The 24,762-nt window shown below is 32.6% G+C and overlaps 4 protein-coding genes across 5 annotated transcripts; 2 read left to right on the top strand and 2 right to left on the bottom strand.

Annotated features, from left to right (window-relative positions):
• Position 1: 1 nt before the first annotated feature.
• Positions 2–5,108, top strand: LOC111703056 (translation initiation factor eIF-2B subunit gamma). The gene is made up of 10 exons (XM_023474909.1): positions 2–58; positions 129–257; positions 698–805; positions 1,333–1,428; positions 1,668–1,765; positions 1,914–2,022; positions 3,358–3,567; positions 3,687–3,846; positions 4,024–4,182; positions 4,702–5,108. The coding sequence occupies exons 1-10, from the start codon at positions 6–8 to the stop codon at positions 4,843–4,845; spliced, it is 1,266 nt and encodes a 421-aa protein (XP_023330677.1). The 5' UTR covers positions 2–5; the 3' UTR covers positions 4,846–5,108.
• Positions 5,109–6,770: 1,662 nt separating this feature from the next.
• LOC111703071 (valacyclovir hydrolase) lies at positions 6,771–10,977 on the bottom strand. Of its 2 annotated transcripts, none has more exons than XM_023474930.1 (7): positions 10,837–10,977; positions 10,477–10,585; positions 9,863–9,981; positions 9,481–9,591; positions 8,528–8,619; positions 7,786–7,912; positions 6,771–6,881 (listed from the first exon to the last, which is right to left on the bottom strand). In XM_023474930.1, exons 1-7 carry the CDS (start codon positions 10,923–10,925, stop codon positions 6,791–6,793), a joined length of 738 nt encoding a protein of 245 aa, XP_023330698.1. In that variant the 5' UTR covers positions 10,926–10,977; the 3' UTR covers positions 6,771–6,790. The 2 variants fall into 2 exon arrangements, with proteins under 2 accessions (XP_023330698.1, XP_023330697.1); XM_023474929.1 differs by having other exon boundaries at positions 9,863–10,053; positions 10,837–10,976.
• Positions 10,978–12,425: 1,448 nt separating this feature from the next.
• LOC111703065 (uncharacterized) lies at positions 12,426–14,983 on the top strand. Its single transcript, XM_023474919.1, has 4 exons — positions 12,426–12,733; positions 13,100–13,247; positions 13,709–13,886; positions 14,879–14,983. Exons 1-3 carry the CDS (start codon positions 12,496–12,498, stop codon positions 13,785–13,787), a joined length of 465 nt encoding a protein of 154 aa, XP_023330687.1. The 5' UTR covers positions 12,426–12,495; the 3' UTR covers positions 13,788–13,886; positions 14,879–14,983.
• A 768-nt stretch (positions 14,984–15,751) lies between these two features.
• Positions 15,752–21,293, bottom strand: LOC111703064 (extensin). The gene is made up of 5 exons (XM_023474918.1): positions 21,184–21,293; positions 18,739–18,919; positions 17,872–18,288; positions 16,651–16,767; positions 15,752–16,283 (listed from the first exon to the last, which is right to left on the bottom strand). Exons 1-5 carry the CDS (start codon positions 21,291–21,293, stop codon positions 15,855–15,857), a joined length of 1,254 nt encoding a protein of 417 aa, XP_023330686.1. The 3' UTR covers positions 15,752–15,854.
• Positions 21,294–24,762: the final 3,469 nt, after the last annotated feature.

Genomic DNA, 24,762 nt, shown 5'->3' with positions numbered 1-24,762 from the left:
GAAAAATGGGAACCGGTGAAATTCAAGCTGTTGTGATGGCGGCGGGCAAAGGATCCAGGTAGACAAAAATAGATAAAATTTCCCAAGAATTTTATTCTCTTTATTATTTTCATTGTTACCTTCCCTAGGATGTTGGATATAACCGGAGGTGGGGTAAAATGTTTAATTCCTCTTGGAGGATATCCTTTGCTTTACTACCCTCTGAAGATGCTAGAACGAAGTGGGTTCAGAAACGTAATAGTCACCGTACCGGATAGGTTTGTAATTTAAGTATTTTTAAGTAATTTAAGGAATCTGAGATCAGGAAACCCCTCTTATTCGCGTTTACTTAATTTACTATCGTATCAGGATTTTTAAAATTTTCATCTAATTTTTGTCCATTGAGAAAACCTTGTATTTAAAAAATTTGATTGTAGTTATGTTTCTGTGGTCGGCGTTTATATCAACACAATGAGGACGACTTTCTGCTTAGGTTTTGATTTATAATAAGCTTTTTTATTACAAGTTAAGAATCAAACATAAAAGAATCTGTTAATTGACAGCTTCTCTTTTTTTCATATTTTTGTTTATTCAAGTTTTTTTAAGGCTTGGTAGAAATAAAAATTGAAATATAAAGTCGTCTTCATTTTATTGAAATATAGGAAGACGACTGTAATCACCTTCTATGTGTCACATATTAATAGCTCATTGTTTGTAGTGCAAGATCTGAGGTGTGTAAATTTGCAGAGAAATATAAACTCTCCTTGAAACTAGATGTTGTCGGAGTTCCGATGGCGGAGGAGTGGGGAACAATGGATACTTTAAGGTATAAGATCCGTTGGGGTGGAGTGGGGAACACTAGAATAAGTACTTAAAGGTAAAAGAGGAGTAGGGAAATGGACACTTCATGGTAAAAGATCAGATGTAAGAGGAGTAGGGAAAAAACACTTTAAGGTATATGTAGCGGATTAGGGGGAGTGGGAAGCAATGGACACTTGAGGTAAAATAGCCGATGGGGAAGAGTGGGGAATTATTTTAAAGTATAAGTTCCAATGGCGGAGGAGTGGTGAACAATATAAATATTTAGGTAAAAGATCCGATGTAGGAGGAGTGGAAGAAATAGACACGCAAAGATAAAAATTTTGATGACAGAGAATTGGGGAACAATGAACATTTCAAGATTAAGTTCTTAAACTTAAAGGTTTAAGTTCCTACGGCGGTGGGATGCAACCGCTGCATTGGCGCAACAGGCATTTTGTGGTTTTCAATTTTATTAGAAAAAATATGTTGGAAGACCTTCTCGTATTTAGACAACTCCAATCTGGGAGATAACTCATGAATTACTATTTGCAGGCATATTAGTGATAAACTGGTTGGAAGTGATATTCTCATTGTATCCGGGGATCTTGTGTCCAGGGAGAACTGTAGGATACTCAGCGATCTTCATAGGTTAGATATATTGATTGACCGATTGATTGATTGATTGATTTTATGATCTCAACAACTTGTAATACTTTTTAAAAAATGACACTAGAAAAGTTGTTAACCTAATTTTAAGTTCTCTTTTTTATGTGCAATCAATGACTCAACGCATAACGATACTGCTTGAGCATATAGATAATAATTTGCGACTTTTCAGTGACGTTTAAATGTTTGAAACTTATCCTAACCATTTTCTTGTATTTTAGATCCAAGAAGCCTGATTTGACTCTACTCTTGAATAAGCCTGCTTTTGACTTAAAGTCTTTGACTGTGCCCGGCTCAAAATCAACTAAATATAAGAATGGTAAGTCTACTGAAAATGCTACTATTAGTCTTTTTTATTTGATCTTTGTTTTCTCTTAATATGAATTTTAAGAATTTTTTTATCCTATGGATACAATCAAGAATTCCATTCTCAATTTCTTATTTTTTTGATCTAAATATTATTTCAGAGCGTGATCTGATCGGTCTTTCTGGAAACAATCTTTGTCTGTTTAAATCCGAGGCAGACGTAGAAGAGGAGATTAATATATCTAACAGAGTTCTGAGACAGTGTCCAAGGTATACAAGGAGATAAATATATTTAACAAAGTTCTTAGACAGTGTCCAAGGTATACAAGGAGATAAATATATTTAACAAAGTTCTTAGACAGTGTCCATGGTATACAAGGAGATAAATATATTTAACAAAGTTCTTAGACAGTGTCCAAGGTATACAAGGAGATTAATATATCTAACAGAATTCTGAGACAGTGTCCAAGGTATACAAGGAGATACATATATTTAACAAAGTTCTTAGACAGTGTCCAAGGTATACAAGGAGATTAATATATCTAACAGAGTTCTTAGACAGTGTCCAAGGTATACATGGAGATTAATATATCTAACAGAGTTCTTAGACAGTGTCCAAGGTATACAAGGAGATTAATATATCTAACAGAGTTCTTAGACAGTGTCCAAGGTATACAATATACATGGAGATAAATATAAATATAATTAACACAGTTCTTAGACAGTGTCCAAGGTATACATGGAGATTGATATATCTAACAGAGTTCTTAGACAGTGTCCAAGGTATACATGGAGATTAATATATCTAACAGAGTTCTGAGAGTGTCCAAGGTATACATGGAGATTAATATATTTAACATAGTTCTTAGACAGTGTCCAAGGTATACAAGGAGATTAATATATATATGACAGAGTTCTGAGACAGTGTCCAAGGTATACACGGAGATTAATATAATTAACACAGTTCTTAGACAGTGTCCATGGTAAGGAGATTAATATAAATAACAGAGTTCTTAGACAGTGTCCAAGGTATACATGGAGATTAATATATTTTACATAGTTCTGAGACAGTGTCCAAGGTATACATGGAGATTAATATATTTAACATAGTTCTTAGACAGTGTCCAAGGTTTACAAGGAAATATATTAACATAATTAATATATAAGGTTTAAATCTTTTTAAAAGTTCGTCGCTTTTTCCATGGCTTGAACAGTAGTGTTGTTGTAATTTCAAATTTTAGAGGACATGACTGGTTTACAACTGTACCTTGTAAACCTTTATCTGATAAATAATATGGAAGATATCGTCGTTTTTATAGCTTGAAAAGTGTTATTAATTAATTCTGTTAATTTCCTACCTAATTTCTGTAGTAAAAATCTTCATATCAATTTTACAGAGGAGCTCAATTTAAAAGAATCAATTTTCAAACCCAATAACATGGATATCTCATTCATTCTGGATCATACAGAGAGTTTTAATAATATCGTTGTGAATTGGACATATATTCCACTCTAAGGGTCACTTGAAAATATGTCGACATTCCCTTTAATATAGTTAACGAGTATCATGCTTAACCTCACTACATCGTGTGTTAATATTTACAGGTTCACCGTACACACTAATCTGCAGGACTCTCATCTCTACATCGTGAATAAGGAGACTCTGGATCAGGTTCTCCAGGATAAAAGTGTGACAGCAGTGAAGGGAGAGATGATTCCAAAACTAGTTTCTCTTCAGTTCAACACTATAAAAGGTTCCAAGGAGGAGAAAATGGAGATGGATAATGATTTTCATGGAGAGAAACAGAAACAGAGGTTTGGATTTTATTTAGAATAACTAAAGATCAAGTTTGATTTTTGTTGAAAGAGAATTATTGTCTTAACTTGTGAATTTTGTAATTTCATGTCCGCCATCTTTAATGTTTGAATTCTAGGAGTTTAAAATGCTACGCGGCAATTACGGAAGAGACGACGGTACGCGTGAATAATGTTCCGAGTTACTGGGACGGATTCAGGATTGTTCGGAGCGGGTTCCATGAGAACTCTGAACTTCCAGTGGTTCATGAGCAAGCAAAGGTTCATGAAAAATCACAGGTAGGAAGGACTTTAAAAACCAGCACAACAGTGAGGTTTGTTTTCTTAAATAAGTTCCAGGCGTTGTCAATTTTTGTACTTTCATGTAATAGATATGCTCATAACTTGCATTTTATTTGTTTTTTATTCGACATTCAGCTTTGTTATTAAAACATTTTCTCTAAAATGTATATTTAGATGAAGGATTGTAGTGTCGGGGCCGGAAGCGTGGTAAGTGAGAAGACAACACTGACCGGCGTATCTGTCGGAGCTAACTGTACGATCCATGAGAAGGTTAGGATATCCAACTGTATCATCATGGATGGGGTCACCATTGCATCCGGCTCAAATATAAAGGTAATTTAAATTTTTATTTTATTTTTCGATATTTTTATTTTATTTTATAAAATATTCAAATATTTGGTTTAATCAATATTTTACTAAAATATATAATTCTTTGTCAAGATAAGACTATAAACAACAAACAAAACTTTTTTGAAAACGTATTTGATAAAAAAGAAGAAAGTTAACAAGAAGAACGATATTTTCAATTTAATGGGGGGAAAAGATTCTTTGATAATTATTGTTCAATTCATATGTGGAACAGAGAAAATAATCGGCCAATTTCTTGTATTTCCATGCTGTATAAATTCATCATTGAAAGTTTCTTCCCTTATTAGTAACTACCAATTTTTAGATAACAGATGAAGAAACTTTTCATCTTCATGGAATCTTTTAAGTTTTAAGTTATAATGTTGATTATCTAATTATTAATTATTAATTGTTATTATTAAGTTGTTTGAATTTGGGTTGAGGGGTAAAAAATCAGATGTAAAATGTATTTTTTAATTTATTTTAATTGGGATTATTTTGCAGGATTGTATTGTATGCGAAGGAGCAAGTTTAGAAGCTGGTTGTGATCTAAGTAATTGTATAGTTGGACGACAGCATACTGTATCCGCTCAATCAAACCTAGAGAACCAAATCCTGCTTGATTCAGATCGAATGATGCATGTCTAGAAAAAAGTCTTTTTGATGGACAAATGCGTTTTATTGTTCTGGTGTGGTGATATAAGACTAAATCCAAAAAATAACAATATTTTTTTTCGGAGAAAGATTTACTCAATAGAAACAACTTTTGTTAATTAATATATTTTTTACTACCGAGTTTTAGCATTCATGTGATTAAGGTTATGATAAAACTTGATTTATGTAAATAATGCTCTTGGTCATATTGTTAGGTGCCTTATTTTTTACTCGAAACAAATAAATATTTAATTCTTGCCTTGAGAAAAAAAATTCTAAACGCAAAAAAAATTACATCTGAGAAATAAAATGACTAGACAGTGGACATCGTCAATGGAAAACAAATATGTCCTGTCAAAAAAAAGAAATTAATGTCGAATCAAAACATGTCTGAACTTAGAATTGCAACTAATACACTACAGTTCCAGTTTCTTCAAAGAAGATTGCTTTACTTCACGTTAGAAAATAGAATGCTGACCAATCGTTAAGAAACTAAATAACTTAATACTTCAATCAAACTTAAACTAAAATGGCTGTTCTCTTGAACTAAAATAGATGTTCTCCTCTTGAACTAAATTGGCTGTTCTTGTGAATTAAAATGAACGTTTTTTCTAAATTGAAATGGATTTTTTCTTGAATTGAAGTGGCTGTTCTCTTGAAGTGAAATGAATGCCTCTTGTCCTCATGCGTCTTATCATGCTGCTTTTTTTGTTTACCCCTTAGATCTTTTTTTTGCCCCCCCCCCCAAAAAAAGCCACATTTTGACAAAATTACTTACTAGTTTTTTATTTATATTAAAGAACCGTATATCTTTCGTACGTAGTCTTTGCTTGGTAAAGAACTTGAGTTGCAAAGGAAATGAGATTTTGCCAATAACTCCAAACTTATAATCCCTGTATCTGTGAGACCCGATGTCGTAGATCTGATATATTAAACTATGAATTCTATAAACTTTGAAAAAGCCTAAGCCTGAAAATAAGGTTTATACCATCAGGTTTCCAAGAAATAGGGATCAGAAAATTAATGTTTGTGGCAACAACTAAGTTTCTTTCTTGAAAAAAAATTTCAGGGCTTTACATGCTGAGTTTTTGTTTAATAAATATTAATAAGGATGAATTAAGTTGCCTTTTAATATCTTATTTATAATTTTTTTCAATATCATATAAAATCATTTCTAGACCCTCCTTTTCGTGCTCTATGCATTTTGATTAAAATTCCGCCGTAGAGGTCACTAAGTCTGTAGAAAGCTGGGGGAAAAAACAGAATTCTGCTTGCTTTCTTTTACAGGATTTCAGCTGATACTACATGGTAATGCCTCTAGTGTGAGAAAAGATTTTAAAACCTACATCACCCGAGTATGCTTGTACTCACGTACACTATACTCTACAGGGTGTCCTAATAAACATGGGAATTCAGTGACGAATTAGATATCGTCTTTTTAGATAGTTCTTTAATTTAGTATAGTGATACTTACTGCGAAAGCTGTAATCTGTAAGAGTTTCGTCTGCTATGTTCACATTTTGCTTGTTTATGTTTTGACTGCATACGGTTGTACTTAGTAAAACAAGAAAATTGCAGTACAGAAACAGAGTAAACTTAAGTCCGTCTTCACAGTTTATCTTGCGGAGACATTGTAGACAAATCTTTACAGTCTTTTACCTTTTCATAAAATAAACTCTAGCAGACATGGCTTTTGAAATTAGGTATTACAATGCTAATTCATAACAAAGACGATATCCATTTCGTCACTAAATTCCCATGTTTTTTGGGACACCCTGTATTATATTTATAACTCTATTTCTAAATAAAACATAAAATGACTAGAGATATAATTACCAGAACTACCAAATCGTTGAAATCATTATTCTCTTTAAACAAAATAAAATGCTTCCCTCCTGAAATATAAACAAAGGCATAGATCTAAAATAAAATGGCGAATTTATTCTGTAAGGAAAGATTCTACAATTGAATTAAACTCCTTCTGATATTTGAAATGTAGATTATGTTTTCCGTTTTCAAACACAAACGATCTAGAAGGAGACATAAATCTTTCAACTCAACAAGAAATCCTCGTATCTTTAAATGAGAAAATTTGCAAGAATTAGAAATTTTCAAGCTATGCAGAAAAGTTTTCAGAAATATCGATATTTATGAGAATTTCTAAATCATATCAAATGAAAATGTAATAATAATATGTTAATGCAGTTGGTAACCTAGTGTTTTCTATTTTAAAGGGACTGTAAGCGTTATTTCAAGTGACCCTCCATGCAAAGATGCCAATCCTCGATTCACAACAGTACCCTTAAAACCTTTATCTGATCAGTAATGTGGAAGATATTGTCGTTGTCTAGGCTTGATTCCTTTATATTTTCCTCCAATAGAAATGCGCAAGTTACTTTTGTAGGAAAACTAGAATTGAAAATTAATCAGTTTGTAAAAATTCTAAATTTTTATCTAATTCAGATTTGAGGGTACCATTGTGAATCAATCATTGCCATCTTTTCATGGAGGATCACTTCAAATAACGCTTGTAATCCCTTTAAACTTAAACTGAAAAAATACAGAAAAGTAAATTGTACACAATCTGATTCTGGGAGAAATATAAACAAACTAATGTTAGTTTCGAATTCTCTCAGGATCTGCAGTATACAAACATATAATGGTTCCTGGAGTATCTTTCTTACAGACTTATGATGTAACTTTACTTAAGCAGAAGAAGGAATCTTGTTGAGAACCATAAAACTGGAAATGGGAAGACGACATTATAGCAATACTTAAGTATATTGGATACTGTTACAAAGCAAATAGTTCTACTATATAGTAACTTTTAAATCATAAATTAAGTTAAATGGGTCTGTTTACCAGAATTGCTGTCGTCTCCTATTCCAGAGTTTTTGGATCTCACTGTAGTATTTACTATTTATGTCTCTAAACCTGGAGTTTTGAATATTCGAAGTTAAATGTTCTAAATGTTCTTCTGCCACCATAACGTCCTTATTCCCGTGGATCACTAGGGTTGGAGCAGAGATATTCTTCAAGTCAGAGGAACAGATATCTCCTCCTTCAAGATTTAATATGAATATTTTTCAGTAAATATTGTATTTTCTGGCCCTTAGTTGTGTTTTATATTCTACTAGTTGAAGGGCCTGGCGTTACCCATGAAAAAAAACATTTTGAAAAATAAATTCGAATTCTTTTAGCCTATAACACCCCCCGGCCACCCATGAGTGTCAACAACAAAATTCTGCCCAATCGGTCCAGCCATTTGGCCGGCTATACGCAACATACATATGAATGTCTTGTTTTAATATATAGATAAATTCTTTTACAGAACGATTTAGATAACATTTTCTTCACATTACAGACGATATAGGACAGTGGTACTCAGAAAACTGTGGAATTTTCTTTTTATCAACAAATTTTACTGAAATTTCAGTAATTTGAAATTTAAAAATGTTGTGTACATTTTAAAAAAATAAATCAGATACAATTTATAGCGATATTTCAATATAAATAAAGAATAAACGAGGACGACAATCATCCCACTGATGTCTAGTTACCACTGTTGAAAGAATCTATTCTCAGCATTAAAATAAAGATAACTCTTAATTTGATGTTTGGATTAATAAGAATTATAGTCCCAATATATCAACTAATTTTAATCATAATTCCCTGCCTTTATTATAAATATTCTTGTACTCGTTGCACCAGGCTGACCAGAGGGTTGGGAAGCTTTCTCCGTACATAGCGTACATAGGTTCACTCATCCTTAAGCAGATTCACCATTAATACGGTACAACACAATTCTGTCAACATAAAAACCCCCGTTCAGGTTATTTATGATCGTTAATTAAACCTTAATCCCAGTAATTCCGCATTGAACTTGTTTTCCATCAAATACAAGGGAAACAATTATATTATTATTTCATAGAAAAATAACTATTCAATTTTTACTTTCGTATTACATATATCTTGCTGTTTTTCTTTAATAAGTTCAATTACTATTGCAAATACTTGTGTACCTTTGTCAATCTTCCTACCTTATATATCTTCATCTAAATATCCACCTAGTAAGTATACCATGTCTTTACTACCATTCTGAATGCCTGGATACTTATCCGACCTTATCTGTCCTCATCTAAATATCCACATAAGATATATATACTATGTCCTTCCTACCCTTCTAACCAATTGGATACTTTTTTAACCTTATTCATGTTTTTTAACATCTACCTTGCCCTTCCTATCTTTCTAACCACTTTTATGTTTGTTTAACGTCATTTTTTTCAAAATATCCATCCTACATTTCCGACCACATGGATACGTCTGCAACCATTCTCCGTATCCAACTCAAGGATAAAAACTTTGGCCTTTCTACCTTTCTAAACACTTGGATACGTCCGCATCCGGATTTGCTATTTTGATATCCAGCCAAGGATAAAAACCCTCGTTCGTCTTTTCTACCTTTCTAACCACTTGGAAATGTCTGCAACTCAAACTTATTTATCACCTTAATATCTTCTTATAATATAAACCATAAGCTTATCATTTCTACCTTGGATTGGATACGTCTGGTATCTTCTCCAACATCTTAATATTCACCTGTTAAAAAAACCTTGTCTTTCCTACCTTTCTGACCACTTGGATACGTCTGCAACCTGATTTATCATGTTGATATCTTCTTCTGATATATAAGCATTGCAACCAAATACAACCAGCCTCTTCACTGACTTCGGGAACCTAGATAATTTGATACATTTATAGTTTAAAATGAAAATTTGTTACGTGTGATCAATTTCATAAAGAATATTTTTGGGGCACGTAGTACAACAACAGAATCACAAACCAAGATGATGTATTTACGGGTAAATCTGGAGGAAGACATCAACGGTTCATAGATATAAATGAATACAATAGAAATTAAATGTTTTTTGACAAATACTTAACTAAATATGTTAAGTTAAGTTAAGATAATTGTACTTCGCAGGGTAATTAGATCCAACAGCCTTACCTAGCGGCAAGAATAAGGCCAGTTATTCCGCCATCTGACCATCCGACGGCGGAGAATTGGCGGTACCCTAGTTCTGACATCAGACCTTGAGCGGAGTTTGCATCGTTGGAGAAAAAATCCTCGAAATTTCTATCTGGAGGTCTAGACTTCCCATACCCAGGGGGATCCCAGCCAATTAAGGTGAATTTATCCTAGAACGGGTTAAGGTTAGATATTTTAAAGATAGTGCATGGTATCAATAAAACTGTGGAGTATGAAGACGATTGTTACACTCAAGTTATGATTTTAAGCAGTCCAATGAGTATGCAACACAGTCAAGGCAGGGGCGTACGAGGAGGGGGCACTGGGTGCACGTGCCCCCCCCCTATGTGTGACAGCCCGACCCTTGGGGCCTCATTTATGAAATGATTTTATATGATGTGGGGAAAAAATTTAAAGTTTGACATTAAAAAAAAAACAAGTTTTTTTGTTCTTTTTAATATTTTTTACACAAAAACTCAGCAAGTTAAACCCTGAAAGTTGGTTATTAAATTTTGTCCCTAATTGAAATTAAACATCGTTAAATACTATACATTTAGATTTCTTTAATTTAGAACTTTTTATCATTTTTAAACCTTCGATATTCCTTCAAACTGCGGAGAGAAGTCTGAAAGAGCTGAACCTAAAGCTCCAGGTAGAAGAAGCACTGGCTCCGTCCCCGTCCCAGATCGCACATAGTGAATCCTGATAAGAAATTTGTCATAATTATAACGGAAATCAATATTCCCTACCATATCTTATGAACCTGATGGTGTAAACCTATTATTATTTCAACCAAGACTATTTGATCTTTAATCGAATTCAAAGTTTAAAATATCAAAGATCTTTGCGATCATATCTTTGCAAGATATAGAAATTATAATTATGATTTGAAGCGAGTGTTCTTACCTAGGGAATTTTAACACTTAGTTATATTAGAATCTAATAAATCTAACCTACTACCACCAACTTTTGTATAATGAGAAGAGATGAATCTGACAGGAAACATCTGAGAAATCAAGGTTTTCCTTAGAACAAGAGCCATTATTTTTTATTCATCTAATAATAAAACTTACGACCTGAAATCAATCTTTAATTTTAATTTTGAAATAAAAATGCTTAGCCAAGTAAACTGAATTAACCTACAGAGCGTCCCATATCATATTAGATTATCTCCAATCTTTAAAGCAAAAATACGCACATGTTACTCAAAAAATCTAGCATTTTCTGCAAAAAAAAATTCTTTTAGCCTTATTAAATTTTTAAAATGATTCATTCTTCTTCAATTTTCTGATTTATCACCCAAATTGTAATTTAGACCCATTGACGCGGTCTAATTTGATGTGGGACACCCTGTATGTTGGTCAAAAGTCATGGCGATTTTATTTACTTTATTTGAATATGTAATAATCAACATAAAGATGAGATTTTATTTACTTTATTTAAATATGTAATAATCAACATAAAGATGAGATTTTATTTACTTTATTTAAATAAGTAATAATCAACATAAAGATGAGATTTTATTTACTTTATTTAAATAAGTAATAATCAACATAAAGATGAGATTATATTTACTTTATTTGAATATGTAATAATCAACATAAAGATGAGATTTTATTTACTTTATTTGAATATGTAATAATCAACATAAAGATGAGATTTTATTTACTTTATTTAAATAAGTAATAATCAACATAAAGATGAGATTTTATTTACTTTATTTGAATATGTAATAATCAACATAAAGATGAGATTTTATTTACTTTATTTGAATATGTAATAATCAACATAAAGATGAGATTTTATTTACTTTATTTAGATATGTAATAATCAACATAAAGATGAGATTTTATTTACTTTATTTGAATATGCAATAATCAACATAAAGATGAGATTTTAATGACACCTGCAACTCTTATAAAATGATATAGAAGGAGATTCTACAAATTTAATATGACTGATCTCTCATTCTTAAAGTTTTTAACGGAGACCTAAATATATAGAAAAAAAAACATATTTGATATTTCCATTATATATATAATTCATTCATAAATTTAATAGTATTATAGTTGTAAACTTTCTCCGGTTAAGCTTTCTAACTCTTGTAATTGTAACCTTGGAGACTTTTCGTTTGTAACTGGATTCTTTAGTTTTATTGTTGGGAAATCAGCTGATAAGGTTCAAGGAGTACACTGAACAAATCAGCTGATAAGGTTCAAGGAGTACACTGAACATCCTAACACGCAGTAATTTTAATCTCTGAGAAAGAGAAACTTGTTTTTACTCACGTCACCAAGCTCTAGTACAGTCCTGAGTATAGGGATGGAACCGGAGGAGAAGATACACGTCCTAACCCAGGACCTTTGCAAGGATCTAACTAATTTAATAGTATTATAGTTGTAAACTTTCTCCGGTTAAGCTTTCTAACTCTTGTAATTGTAACCTTGGAGACTTTTCGTTTGTAACTGGATTCTATAGTTTTATTGTTGGGAAATCAGCTGATAAGGTTGAAGGAGTACACTGAACATCCTAACACGTAATTTTAATCTCTGAGAAAGAGAAACTTGTTTTTTCTCACGTCACCAAGCTCTAGTACAGTCCTGAGTATAGGGATGGAACCGGAGGAGAAGATACACGTCCTAACCCAGGACCTTTGCAAGGATCTAACTAGTACCTTGAGCCGGGCAAGGAGTGGATGTGAAGCCAACCCGTCCGAGTGGGTTGAGAAAAGAATATCTGGAGAACTTGGTCCCAGTATAGGACGGTATGCAAGATATTTCTCCGAGCTGGGGATTTCGTCCCATGGAGAACTAACTGAACTATTTAAGACACACTACAAATCAAGAAACGGTATATATTACTCGTATTTTGCCATTATCGTTATAACTATTTTCCTATACCACACAGTCAACCAAAATGTACACGCTCCAACATAAAACTCTATTCGGATTTTTGCCAAATACTCATTTTCAATTAAAGATAGAAACAAAGACGTTGTAGTTCGAAAATGTACATGTCTTTGTCTAGGGCTTTAAAAATATAAAAAATGAGCTAATAAGGAAGTAAAGTTCACCCGGTCTTCTAAATGTATGCACAATTTTCATACCTTTCTGAGCCTTCGGGACCAGATGGAAATCCTTTCAAGACTTTATCTGGGTAATCAAATTAACCAAATGTGCCTACGAAGAAGATAATAATAAATTATTGTATTTTTAGTCCGTGAAGTATATGAGGATCTCCAGGAGGTTGAGGAAGAATGGAATCAGTTTATGGTTCATGTTGACACCAAGCTGACCTCGGCAAAGTCTCATGTTTTACAAGAAGGTCAACATGTACCACACTCACTTCAGATTCAAACCATCAGGTGACAATAATCACTAATCTGTCAATCCTCTCGTAGTTCTTTTTGTCCCCCCTCTCTTTTTCTGAAAAATGACAACATCCCATGATTATACAGCGATAACCAGGAAACTCTGAAATAGGAAGACGACTTTTAGAATCAAATTATAACTTTAAAAAGTGTAATGAGCATGATACATAGCAATTGTGCAATTTTAACACTAAATTAGTGATTTAATAAGTGTCAGTAAAACTGCTTGCTTTGGAACAACACCAAATACTGATAAATATTGTTATAATGTCGTCTTCATATTCCATTATTTTCTGGTTACCACTGTACTTTTCCAGGATAGGTTAGGTTTAGATAGATAGTATTCAGTCATCTTTTTCAGAAGAAGGAGGTCCAGGCACATTCAACAAGAAATTACCAAGTTATGTTCAATAACCCCTCCAAATAAACATTTATAATTTAATAATGATTTATAGGAGTGAGGAGCTAGCGCTGAAAGATTTGTATGGAGAAAAAGAATATCTTCATCTAATCCTTCTGCGCCATTTTGCTTGATTACCATGACGCGACCACGTGGCCAGAGTAGAGGAAAGGATTGAAACCTTCTCTTCTGCTGGCTGTAAGGTCGTCGTTCTCTCATTTGGGGAGATTCAGGTAGAACATTTGAAATCCTCAACGGGATTGAAGCATTTATCTGATCAATGATGTGGAAAATATTGTCGTTTTTCAAGGGTTTAATTATTTAATTCTGATAATTTATGTTTTTCTGCAATAGATGCGCAAGTTACTTAATTGGATCGAGAGAAACCACAATTGAAAATAATAAGTTTTTAAATTAATGACGTAGATATATAATTTATACTTGATCAGACAACGCTTTTAAGGGTACCGTTGTGAATCGGGCCTTGCTCTCTTTTCATGGAGGTTCACTTGAAATTACGCTTACAGTCCCTTTGATAAATATATAATATAAATATAATAGAATGATCGCTACAGATGGAATAGCAAACTAAGCACACTATATGACTTAATTTAACGACTACATGAACACTGCAGTACAGTTCAGTGCAAGATAAGACAAGCTGAAACTTTTTATAAACACTGCAGTACAGTACAGTGCAAGATAAGAAAAACTGCAGTACAGTACAGTGCAAGATAAGACAACTTAAAACTTTTTATAAACAACTATCAAAAAGTTGACTTTTATTTTGCCTTAAATATAGTCTTTGAATAATAATTTGGCAGAGAATAAAAACAAGTTGGTTCGGTCCTAGACGATATAACAAAAAAATTAAAATTTAGACATTCTTTTTAGCAACCATGAAATAAAAGTCTTATTTTCAATTTCGCATTAAATGAGTTATGTTGAGATTAGAGTTGAAATTAGAGTGATTAAAAATGACTTGACTGAACCTAATTAAAGTGGCACCTGCACTGTTTTTGACTCAAGTTCAAATCAAATAATTTATTTCTGCAGAAACTATTGTTCAATTTAAAATTACAAGTAAAATATAGAACATGTCAAGAGAAAAAAAATCAGTCATATAATTTTAAAATGTCCAATGAACATGAAACACAAAACAAAACAAAGAATTTTTAAATTAATTAAAAATGAGGTAGCAGAAGCTAATTGTGTTCTGTTATAGGGTGCAGAGGCATGGTTGAAGGATACAAACACATCTCTGGATCTATTCCTAGATCCAGACAGAACATTATACTCACTTTTAGGTCTAGGAAGAAGCGTAGCCAAGGAATACAATTACTCAAATTAAGAAATAAAAACTTTCTTATCTTTTTTCAGTCCCAAACTCAATTATGGAAGTTGATTCTATTATATAGATACACAAACATTTATTTTTTCACAAATTCCAAAAATAAATAAAGTTTGGCATAAATGCAACATGCCTTTTAAAAATTGGTTTTTTTTTTGACAATCTAACATGTTTCAGAGAATTCTCCTTTTGATTCAAATATATAGCCAAACAATAAAACCCTGGGACGGTAACTTTTGAATAAACATATAAAAAAAAACATAGCTCACATTGGAATTTCTCAGGAAGGTTCAAAGGTCTCACCAATAAGAGATAATATTTTCTGCTTTGGATTAGATTGATCACACTCAAAAGTTTTCAACTCATATTTGAGATTTAATCTAAATTTTTTACCATATTTTTCTAATTGTAATTTTATTGTGCAAGGTTTGGAACATCGGAACCATCCATTTTTATGCCGAGCAGTTATCTAAAGGAAGGAAACTGCCCGCGGCAATCTCTGGAGTCGAAGACGACCCACTGCAGATGGGCGGAGATTTCACGTTAGATCGAAATCTCAAGCTTGTCATGTCATACCCTAGTAAAATACCAGCAGACAGGCCTGCAATAGATCACATATTGAAGAACATGAAGTAAATGTTAAAAGATTTATTTAGTATAGAATATAACCTTTTAGTTTTAAATCGATGAAGACAGTTTGCTAAATAATTAGACGCGACGGGTCGGATAAATGTTTGAAACAAAGTATCATTTCTGTTCTATTAAGAATAATTGCATTTATTTGTAACAATTAATAACAATAAATAAATATATATTTTCCAGATTAAGAATTTTTAATGAACCCCTTAATCTAACCATAACTAGGATAGCTCTGATAGCTTGGTTGAGGAGTAGGATAGCTAGCTGGAGAATAGCTTGGAGAAAGTTGATAGTTTGGCTGGTAATAGCTTGGTGGAGATGGGTAGCTAGGCGGTGGAGTAGGATAGCTTGGATGAGGCCAATGATAATTAGGAGTCGGAGTAGGATAGCTGGGAGGGGGAGATTGATAGTTAGGCTTGGGGGATGCATAGCTTGGTTTAGGAGGTGGATAGCTAGGGTTGGGAGATGCATAGCTTGGTTTAGGATGAGGATAGCTAGGGTTGGGAGAAGAATAGCCAGGTTTTGAGTATTTATAAACCTCTCCTTCATATTTAACATCAGCTTTATATCCAGTATGATCATCAGCTAGGTAGGAAACCACCTGGATTCGTCCGTCCGGCAGGTTTACTCTGTACTCACCCTAACAAGTATCAATGCTAACTATTAATAACCATAAAAACTGTAAAACGATATTAGAGCTATTTTTATTGATGTATACAGTGCAAATCTTAAGCATAAGGAAACACTTCTTAAATAACTCAAAAAAAGTAAATTTTAAGAATTTAAAACTTATTGTATTTTTATTATTTGAAATTGATTTCTTTTTTTTCTCATTTTATCTCTAAAACTGTTTCTGTCAATTGAATCAAATCAGTTGGTCACTGCTGAAATGTTTAAGATATTAAAACTTAACTAAATAGTCACTAAATGTCCAGAAATGCAAATCATTAGAGAAGGCTGGCTCTTATACCTATGATAAAAGATTGGACTCTTTTTTCAATTTTCACCTTTGTTGCATATCCGTCCTTTTTCTCCCAAGCACTAAAGACCGGTCCATACTTCTGCGCTTGATCGGAGACATCATAATGATATTCATATTCACTCCGTCCTTCATACTCTCCGCCCTAGGGTAGAAATTGGCCATAGTAAGATTAATCAGTACTGCACTAACAATTTAATTAACAGCTAGCTACCCGTTTAACGTCTATGCAACATCGATAATTAAGGTTTCTCCACTTTGAGTTGAGATAGGGGAGTGTGATACATATGTATAATTATTCAAGGCTTATTAATATCTAAAAATTCTTGATCCCTTACTGCAGTAGTGAAGGTGCCTAGGAGGTTTAAAAAGAACTTTCAAAAAGACTTAAAACATAAAATTAAACAAGCTTTGTTTTTAAGTAAAGCTGCAACAGAAAAGCTTCGTGGACTTAATTTTTAGATCCTTGTAATGTTTAGAATATAGACACAAGTCTTACTGAATTTGTAAAATTATTTAACCCTATCCCCGCTGGGGTACTTGAAAACCAGGATACGCTGGGGGGGGGGTCAATTTGACCCCCCCCCTCTAAATCCCATGTTTTATGTCCAAATATGACAAATGATATCATTAGAAAGCTCTTGTGCTCTACTTTTAGAATCTGCAAAAAAATTTGCAAATTTGCGAAAATTGAATTTTTTATCGCAAAATCCAGTTTTATAGTAAAAATGTTTGCAAAAAAAAATTTGTCCCAAAAATGACAAATTATACATTTTTGAAAAGCCCTTGACCATGCCATTTCAAATATGCAAAAATTTTTGCAAAATTTTAAATAACCTGATTTTTAATCAAGAAAAACTAAAAATGTGCAAATTTTCTTTGACAGGTTTTTTGCAAAAAATTTGCAATTTTTTTTCGCAAAACTTGTGCAATCCGTTTCCTTATGTCATAGGCTTTCCAAAAAGCTAAATTTTATCAAAATCTGACAAGTGAAAGTGGGTCAAAACAAAGATTTAGTTTGCTACAGGCAAAAGCAGTCATTCAGGCAGTGTGCCTGAGGACTCAGGCAGTTAGTATTAAAGCCCGGTTTTAGGCCTAAAGGGAGGGCTTTGGGTATGTAAGAAAAGTCAGAAAATTTCAACAGCCTCAGACCAATACTTTTTGAGTTATGTAAAAAAAACTACAAGGGGGGTCAAATTGACCCCCCCCCCCCAGCGGGAATAGGGTTAATTTTCTGTTTCTTTCTGACCTTAATAGGATGTGGAGGAGGAGGATAGGATGGAGGCTGAGGTTGGTAGGAGGGAGAAGGTGCATTGTAAGTAGGAGGAGGAGGATATTGAGGTTTCGGAGGAGAATAATAAGGTTTCGGAGGAGAATAAGAAGGTTTCGGAGGAGAATAAGAGGGTTTTGGAGGAGAGTAAGAGGGTTTCGGAGGAGAATATTGAGGTTTAGGAGGAGAATACGAGTTGTAGGAGGGTTTAGGAGAACTATACACGGGAGGAGAAGGAGAGGTGTAAACAGGGGAAGGAGTAGTGTATGAGGGTGCAGGAGTATATGCTGGAGTATAGGAAGGAGTATAAGAAGGAGGAGAACTATATGAAGGACTAGGAGTTGTATACCCACCGTGAATCATGTAATCTGAAGACATAGAACTTGGCTCTGAACCCTAGAATATTATTTCTTAAATACTTTTTTATCATAAACTAGACTTGTGGAAGCGCCCTCTTTAAGCCAGAATTTAAGTGTAAATATAGAACTCATAATTCTGCGGATTTTTTGTAAAAACATTATTAGATAACAAAAACATTATTAGATAACAAAAACATTATTAGATAACAAAAACATTATTAGATAACAAAAAAAAAACATTATTAGATAACAAAAACATTATTAGATAACAAAAACATTATTAGATAACAAAAACATTATTAGATAACAAAAAACTATCAAGATTTCTTCCAAGATAAAATTTTTTCTTTTAACCATCCTTAAACTTGAGGTCTTGCAAGTTGCAACAAATAAATTGGATTGGATCGGTTCAGCCGTTTTGACGTTACAGACTGACAAGTTATAGACAAACAAGCCAAATTATATATATAAAAGATATAAAGTTTACCAGAGACGAAGTTTTTCTTGGAGGCGGTGAATAATCTCCGCCGTAGGATTTCCGAGGAAATCTCGCCTTCCGCCGCACTTTTACTATCTTTCTAGACTTTTCCATCCTTTCTTCTTCTTCGTCTTTCTCAGATTCCATATTCTTCATTTCCAGGGTTTCCTTTTTCTCTGATCTATACTTCCTAATTGAAGGGAATATGATCTATACTTCCTAATTAAAGGGAATATGATCTATACTTCCTTATTAATGGGGTTATGATCTATACTTCCTAATTAAAGGGAATATGATCTTTACTTCCTAATTAAAGGAAATATGTTCTTTACTTCCTAATTAAAGGGAATATGTTCTATACTTCCTTATTAAAGGGAATATGACCTATACTTCCTAATTAAAGGGAATAAGTTCTATACTTCCTAATTAAAGGGAATGTGATCTGTACTTCCTAATTAAAGGGAATATGTTCTATACTTCCTAATTAAAGATATGTTCTATACTTCCTAATTAAAGTGAATATGATCTATACTTCCTAATTAAAGGGAATATGTTCTATACTTCCTAATTAAAGTGAATATGATCTATACTTCCTAATTAAAGGGAATATGTTCTATACTTCCTAATTAAAGGGAATATGATCTATACTTCATAATTAAATGAAATATGTTCTATACTTCCTAATTAAAGGGAATATTACCTATACTTCCTAATTAAAGGGAATATGTTCTATACTTCCTAATTAAAGGAACTATGTTCTATACTTCCTAATTAAAGGGACTATGTTCTATACTTCCTAATTAAAGGGAATATGAGTTCTGAGCGACCCTTCATGAGAAGAGAATCGAATGTCCGATTATCAAGGGGTAATCTTTAAACCTTTGTCTGAGTTTTCTAACTGTAAAAATCACTAATTCTGCCAATTTCCTTCCTAGTCTTTGTTGTATAAACCCTCAAGCCACTCTGACAGAATTAGTGAGGAAAACAAGGAGATGTCGGTAAATTTTGCGGAGACAAAGGTTCAAAGGTTTAAATAATGAGCCCCTTGATATTAGACCGACAGTACCTTTAATTGAATCATTTATCTGATAAAAATAGTTTTTGCGGAGACAAAGGTTTAAAGGTTTAAATAATGAGCCCCTTGATATTACAGTACCTTTAATTGAATCATTTATCTGATAAAAATAGTTTTTGAAAGATTTATTTATTTTGAGCAATATCCAGATATTTTTCTTATTTGTTGCATCTTGTTGTTTTAAACCATGGATATAATAAGAAGACTGTGGTTTCATGGGGTTATAGGACTGTTATTGTACTTTAAAGCTCATTTCCATTTGAAGAATTGGACATGATCGATTCACAACAGTAAGTTTTAACCCTTTATCCAACCAAAGGCCGAATTTAAAGAATTGGAGCCGCGGCTTAAATTTAAGCCGCGACTCAAATATGGTTGGTTCTACTTAAAATTGTAGTCAATTTTTTAAGATTTAAGCTGGCGCTCAATTGAAACCGTTTTCAAGCAGATTTAAGCCGTGGCTCAAATTCATTAAATTCGGACACAATAATAAGTTAAACTTTGATATTTGATTCATACCGATCATTCCAAGTTTTTAAGGGTATCATCGTGAATCCTACATACCACTCTACAAATGGAGGGTCACTTATCACTTAAATTCCATACACAGTCTCTTTAAACTTTTATTCGTGAGAGAAAAGAAATATGTTTCTCAATGAAAAAGTAGTTTTCATGCATGTATCAATATTGAAATAAATATTTTAAAATATCCGAGAGATACTCCTGTATCCTTAGGGGGATAGAACATATAAAATTGAATAAGAAAGTGTCTCGTGGAATACAAAATGGAGAATCTGAAATCCATTAGCATGTACAACAGTATCATTCAAGGATTAAAAGTTAGCTGAAAGTTGGATGGGGTGGAGGGAACGGGTTTAGCAACAACTTTAAAATAAGTAAAAAAAATAGATTGAAACAAATAATGGTGTACAGTGGTTACCAGATAACATGAGATTGATTGTTGTCTCCTGTTTTATCGTGAAATGTTGATTTTCTAAATTGATTTATTTCTAATAATTTTATAAGAAAATCCGTAAAGAAATTTCATAATTTAAAAAAAAATGACGAAAGCAATTCCAGTTTGTTTTGTTTTCTCTGCATTTTGATAAAATGTACAGATTTACCCACAAAGGAAGAAATCTTCATGGCAACCCTTGAGTACGTCATCTTAAAGTAAATTTAAAATCTTACATGTCTTTTCATCATTTAACTCCTTCTAATGAAGATCAGATGTTCTATACCTCAGATATTTCAAACTATGAATTCTGTTCGATCAAATAATCTCAGGATTATCTATTAAAAGATTAGAAAGTTTTGGATCAGGGTTTGTTTAAGAATTTCCATATTCGTTCTTCATTATCTCTTGGTTTGATTTCTACCTGAATTTAAGAATATCTAATCTGTCTCGGGAAGGTTTAAACTCTGGGTCTGGGACGGAGTTGACAACTATGACGGAAACTCCGAGTATATAGAACCAGCTGAGCAACATTTTCTGGAAAATATGAAAATACAATTATTTAGAGTAAGAAACGGGAAAGATGGAAAAATATTGAATACATTAGTTGTGAGTGGATTAGACAAAAACAGTTTTGTTCAAAGTTTCTTTCTTATCATATCTATGTATTCCATATATATTTATTTATATGTGCTCATTGTTTATAGCTGATATTGTACTTTTATAATATTGTAATATTGTAATATTGTAATATTGTAATATTGTAATATTGTCATATTGTAATATTGTAATATTGTAATATTGTAATATTGTAATATTGTAATATTGTAATATTGTAATGTTGTAATGTTGTAATGTTGTAATGTTGTAATATTGTAATATCGTAATATTGTACTGATGAAACCAATTCTTTGGATATTTTTCGGAAACTTCGTCTTGCAAACTATTTCAAGCCGGTCACTCCCTTTAATTCGTGAAAATTTGTATTGCCGCCATTTTGAAGTATTTGTAAACGTACATAAATGTATTTACCAACATGCTTTAGTATGATTTATAGGAATGAATTGAGATGGATTTATATAAACGAGGTAATTCTATAAATATATTAGCAACCATAGTATAAAGTGGAATATTAAGAAATATAAGCATAATTTTCAATATTTAGTAATGTTTTTATACCACTTTTATTCTACAGCAATGAAAAATTCTAAGGATCAAAAATCCAGGGTCTTCCAAGAAAGAATGAGACCAAGATGAAACCTGGAACACAAAATCTGATCTTATAAATAAACCCTGTAATATTGTACAATGTACTTCATAACTATATTTTTCTCATTTAAGAAGACATTTTTTTAAGAGTAAATCTTCTTAAATATATTATTTGTTCAAACAATATTTGAGATCGAAAAACTTAGTTATAAGATTTAGTATATATTTTGTGCAGGTTTCTTCTAGGTTCTGAAGAAATTCACTAAACACGTATTTTTAAAACTTATTTCATGCGTTTTATGTAGTTCGCACCATAGTCCTGACTCTCAGCACAACGGAACATAGACTGGGTTTAGGTTTGGGTTCAGGGGTTATATATATATGCAATACATGGATCTAGGTTCTCACGGTAGCTCAGAGTGTACCCGGAGATACATGTGAGGTAACAGTACTGGATTACTCCCCGGATCAATCGATCAATCTAGGACTGCAGGAGCTGATACAGTGATCTATCATTATCAGGTTTTTATTAGTCAGGATATGTATCAGGGGCGTAGTTAAGAATTTGTCCAAGGGGCTTTTTCCGATTTGAAAAGGTTGAAGGGGGAGGGGAAACTGCAGTACAGTACAGTGCAAGATAAGACAACTTAAAACTTTTTATAAACAACTATCAAAAAGTTGACTTTTATTTTGCCTTAAATATAGTCTGTTTGTTCAAACATTATTATACAAAGAACGTCCAGAAGTATCCGCAACGACTAATTAGACTATAAAATAGAGCTGATAAAATAGAGCTGATAAAATAGAGCTGATAAAATAGAGCTGATAAAATAGAGCTGATAAAATAGAGCTGATAAAAATAAAGCTTTGCTTTAACTAATTTTTATATTTGAGGAAAAATATTTTTCTCTTCTCTCTGAGATTAAGATTTAGATAGATATATTGAAGAATTCCTTATTTTTCAAAGAGATTTAGAGGCTGGATGGTAAAAATGGAAAAGAGGGGGGGGGGTAGCGGGAAAACTATACAAATGCAGTGCACAATTCCTGTAATTTTTATTATTTTGCCACTGTTTCCTCTGAAAATTTTTATTTGAAAACAGCTTGAGATCTTGTTTCTATCACAAATGTCAGGGAAGTAATTGGAAAAATGCTGATAGTTTTTTTGTGTGAAAGTGTGCAGATTTAGGATCCCTGTGAGGGTTGTTTATCAACGTGTAAGATTGTTTTGAATGCTGACCTGAATATGCTAAACTTAACCTAGGAAAAAACTTCAGGGGATTATGGTTACGACTTTGTGCGGTTATGACGTCTCCAGTTTTCATTTTAAATAAACATCTGCAGTACGAACTACCAATCCTAAAATGATATCACCCGATAGATATTCTCTAATCTGTTTCAGTGTATGTATTAAAATATTTTAAATAGTTCACCGGACAAAATGAACATATGAACAAAAGAAAAAATGTGAACAAGAGAAACAAGAATAACTAAAGGACAAGAGGATCAAGAAGAACAATTAAAAAGAAATATTAAAACAAGAGGAACAAGAGTAATTAATGGAACAAGAGGGGAAAGGCAAACAAGAGGAACAAGAGAAATAAGAGGAAAAAGAGGAAAAAGACAAACAAGAGTATCCAAGAAAAACAAGAAGAGCATTGGTAATAAGTGGAACAAGAGGAACAAGTGTACTGAGAGGAATCAGAGAATCAAAAGGAACAAGAGTAATAAGAGGAGTAAGAGAATCAAGAGGAACAAGAGTCATGAGAGGAGTAAGAGAATCAAGAGGAACAAGAGTAATAAGAGGAGTAAGAGAATCAAGAGGAACAAGAGTAATGAGAGAAGTAAGAGAATCAAGAGGAACACGAGTAGTAAGAGGAGTAAGAGAATCAAAAGGAACAAGAGTAATGAGAGGAGTAAGAGAATCAAGAGGAACAAGAGTAATGAGAGGAGTAAGAGAATCAAGAGGAACAAGAGTAATGAGAGGAGTAAGAGAATCAAGAGGAACAAGAGTAGTAAGAGGAGTAAGAGAATCAAGAGGAACAAGAGTAATGAGAGGAGTAAGAGAATCAAGAGGAACAAGAGTAATGAGGGGAGTAAGAGAAACAAGAGGAACAAGAGTAATGAGAGGAGAAAGAGAATCAAGAGGATCAAAGCATAAGCAAGGCAAACAGGAGGAACACCAGTAATAAGAGGAGTAAGAACAAGAAAAACAACAATATGAGGTAATGAGGAATGAAGAAAACAATAGTAACAAGTAAAACAAGAGGGACGAAAGGTGAAATTAAGTAAAACCAGATGAAAAGAAAGAAAAAAATACGAAAATGAATAATAAAAACCTTGAGAAAAAAATTAATGAGAGAAATGAGGAAAACAATACAAACAAAAGTAATCAGAGAAGCAAGAAACGAAAGAAACTAAAAGATTACTTACAACAGGTTTTATCAACTGTTTCCACCAAATTGATTAGGACGGTACCTAAAAGCCTACAGATAACGTTTAATTGGATTTAACACACTAGGAATTTAGAAATACCATATGAATAACAAAAGAGCAATTAGGTGTGAAATTTAATTGATAATAATTAATAATCCGTTTTATTAAGTTTGGGATTTTATTATATTTTTTTAGTCTTATCTTTATAATTTCTGCTCAAACCCCAAATTTGATGAGACAGTACGTATATATCTTGCTGATACAGCTTGTTAACAAACCATCGTGGTAAACCACAGCATTGGAGTAGAATAACGATAAGAGAAACAGCTAGGTTCCAGGTTCATGGCATCTCTTGGTAT

Source organism: Eurytemora carolleeae, unplaced genomic scaffold, assembly GCF_000591075.1.
Source record: "Eurytemora carolleeae unplaced genomic scaffold, Eaff_2.0 scaffold505, whole genome shotgun sequence".
In the NCBI taxonomy this organism is placed as follows: Eukaryota; Metazoa; Arthropoda; class Copepoda; order Calanoida; family Temoridae; genus Eurytemora; species Eurytemora carolleeae.
Note: the sequence above shows the minus strand (reverse complement) of the source record. Positions and strands in the feature narration are given on the sequence as shown.

Coding starts and splice junctions, on each gene's coding strand:
- LOC111703065 (XM_023474919.1), top strand. CDS start 12,496: ATGGAACCGGAGGAGAAGATACACGTCCTAACCCAGGACCTTTGCAAG. Junction 12,734..13,099: donor ACACTACAAATCAAGAAACG/GTATATATTACT, acceptor TTGTATTTTTAG/TCCGTGAAGTATATGAGGAT. Junction 13,248..13,708: donor CTTCAGATTCAAACCATCAG/GTGACAATAATC, acceptor AATGATTTATAG/GAGTGAGGAGCTAGCGCTGA.
- LOC111703071 (XM_023474929.1), bottom strand. CDS start 10,925: ATGGCTCTTGTTCTAAGGAAAACCTTGATTTCTCAGATGTTTCCTGTC. Junction 10,586..10,836: donor ACAAAAGTTGGTGGTAGTAG/GTTAGATTTATT, acceptor ATTTCTTATCAG/GATTCACTATGTGCGATCTG. Junction 8,620..9,480: donor GTATCCAAGTGGTCAGAAAG/GTAGGAAAGACA, acceptor AATCTGCTTAAG/GATGAGTGAACCTATGTACG.
- LOC111703056 (XM_023474909.1), top strand. CDS start 6: ATGGGAACCGGTGAAATTCAAGCTGTTGTGATGGCGGCGGGCAAAGGA. Junction 3,568..3,686: donor GGAGAGAAACAGAAACAGAG/GTTTGGATTTTA, acceptor TTTGAATTCTAG/GAGTTTAAAATGCTACGCGG. Junction 3,847..4,023: donor AGGTTCATGAAAAATCACAG/GTAGGAAGGACT, acceptor ATGTATATTTAG/ATGAAGGATTGTAGTGTCGG.
- LOC111703064 (XM_023474918.1), bottom strand. CDS start 21,293: ATGTTGCTCAGCTGGTTCTATATACTCGGAGTTTCCGTCATAGTTGTC. Junction 18,289..18,738: donor CAAGAAAAACTTCGTCTCTG/GTAAACTTTATA, acceptor ATAATATTCTAG/GGTTCAGAGCCAAGTTCTAT. Junction 16,768..17,871: donor CTCCTCCACATCCTATTAAG/GTCAGAAAGAAA, acceptor TTTCTACCCTAG/GGCGGAGAGTATGAAGGACG.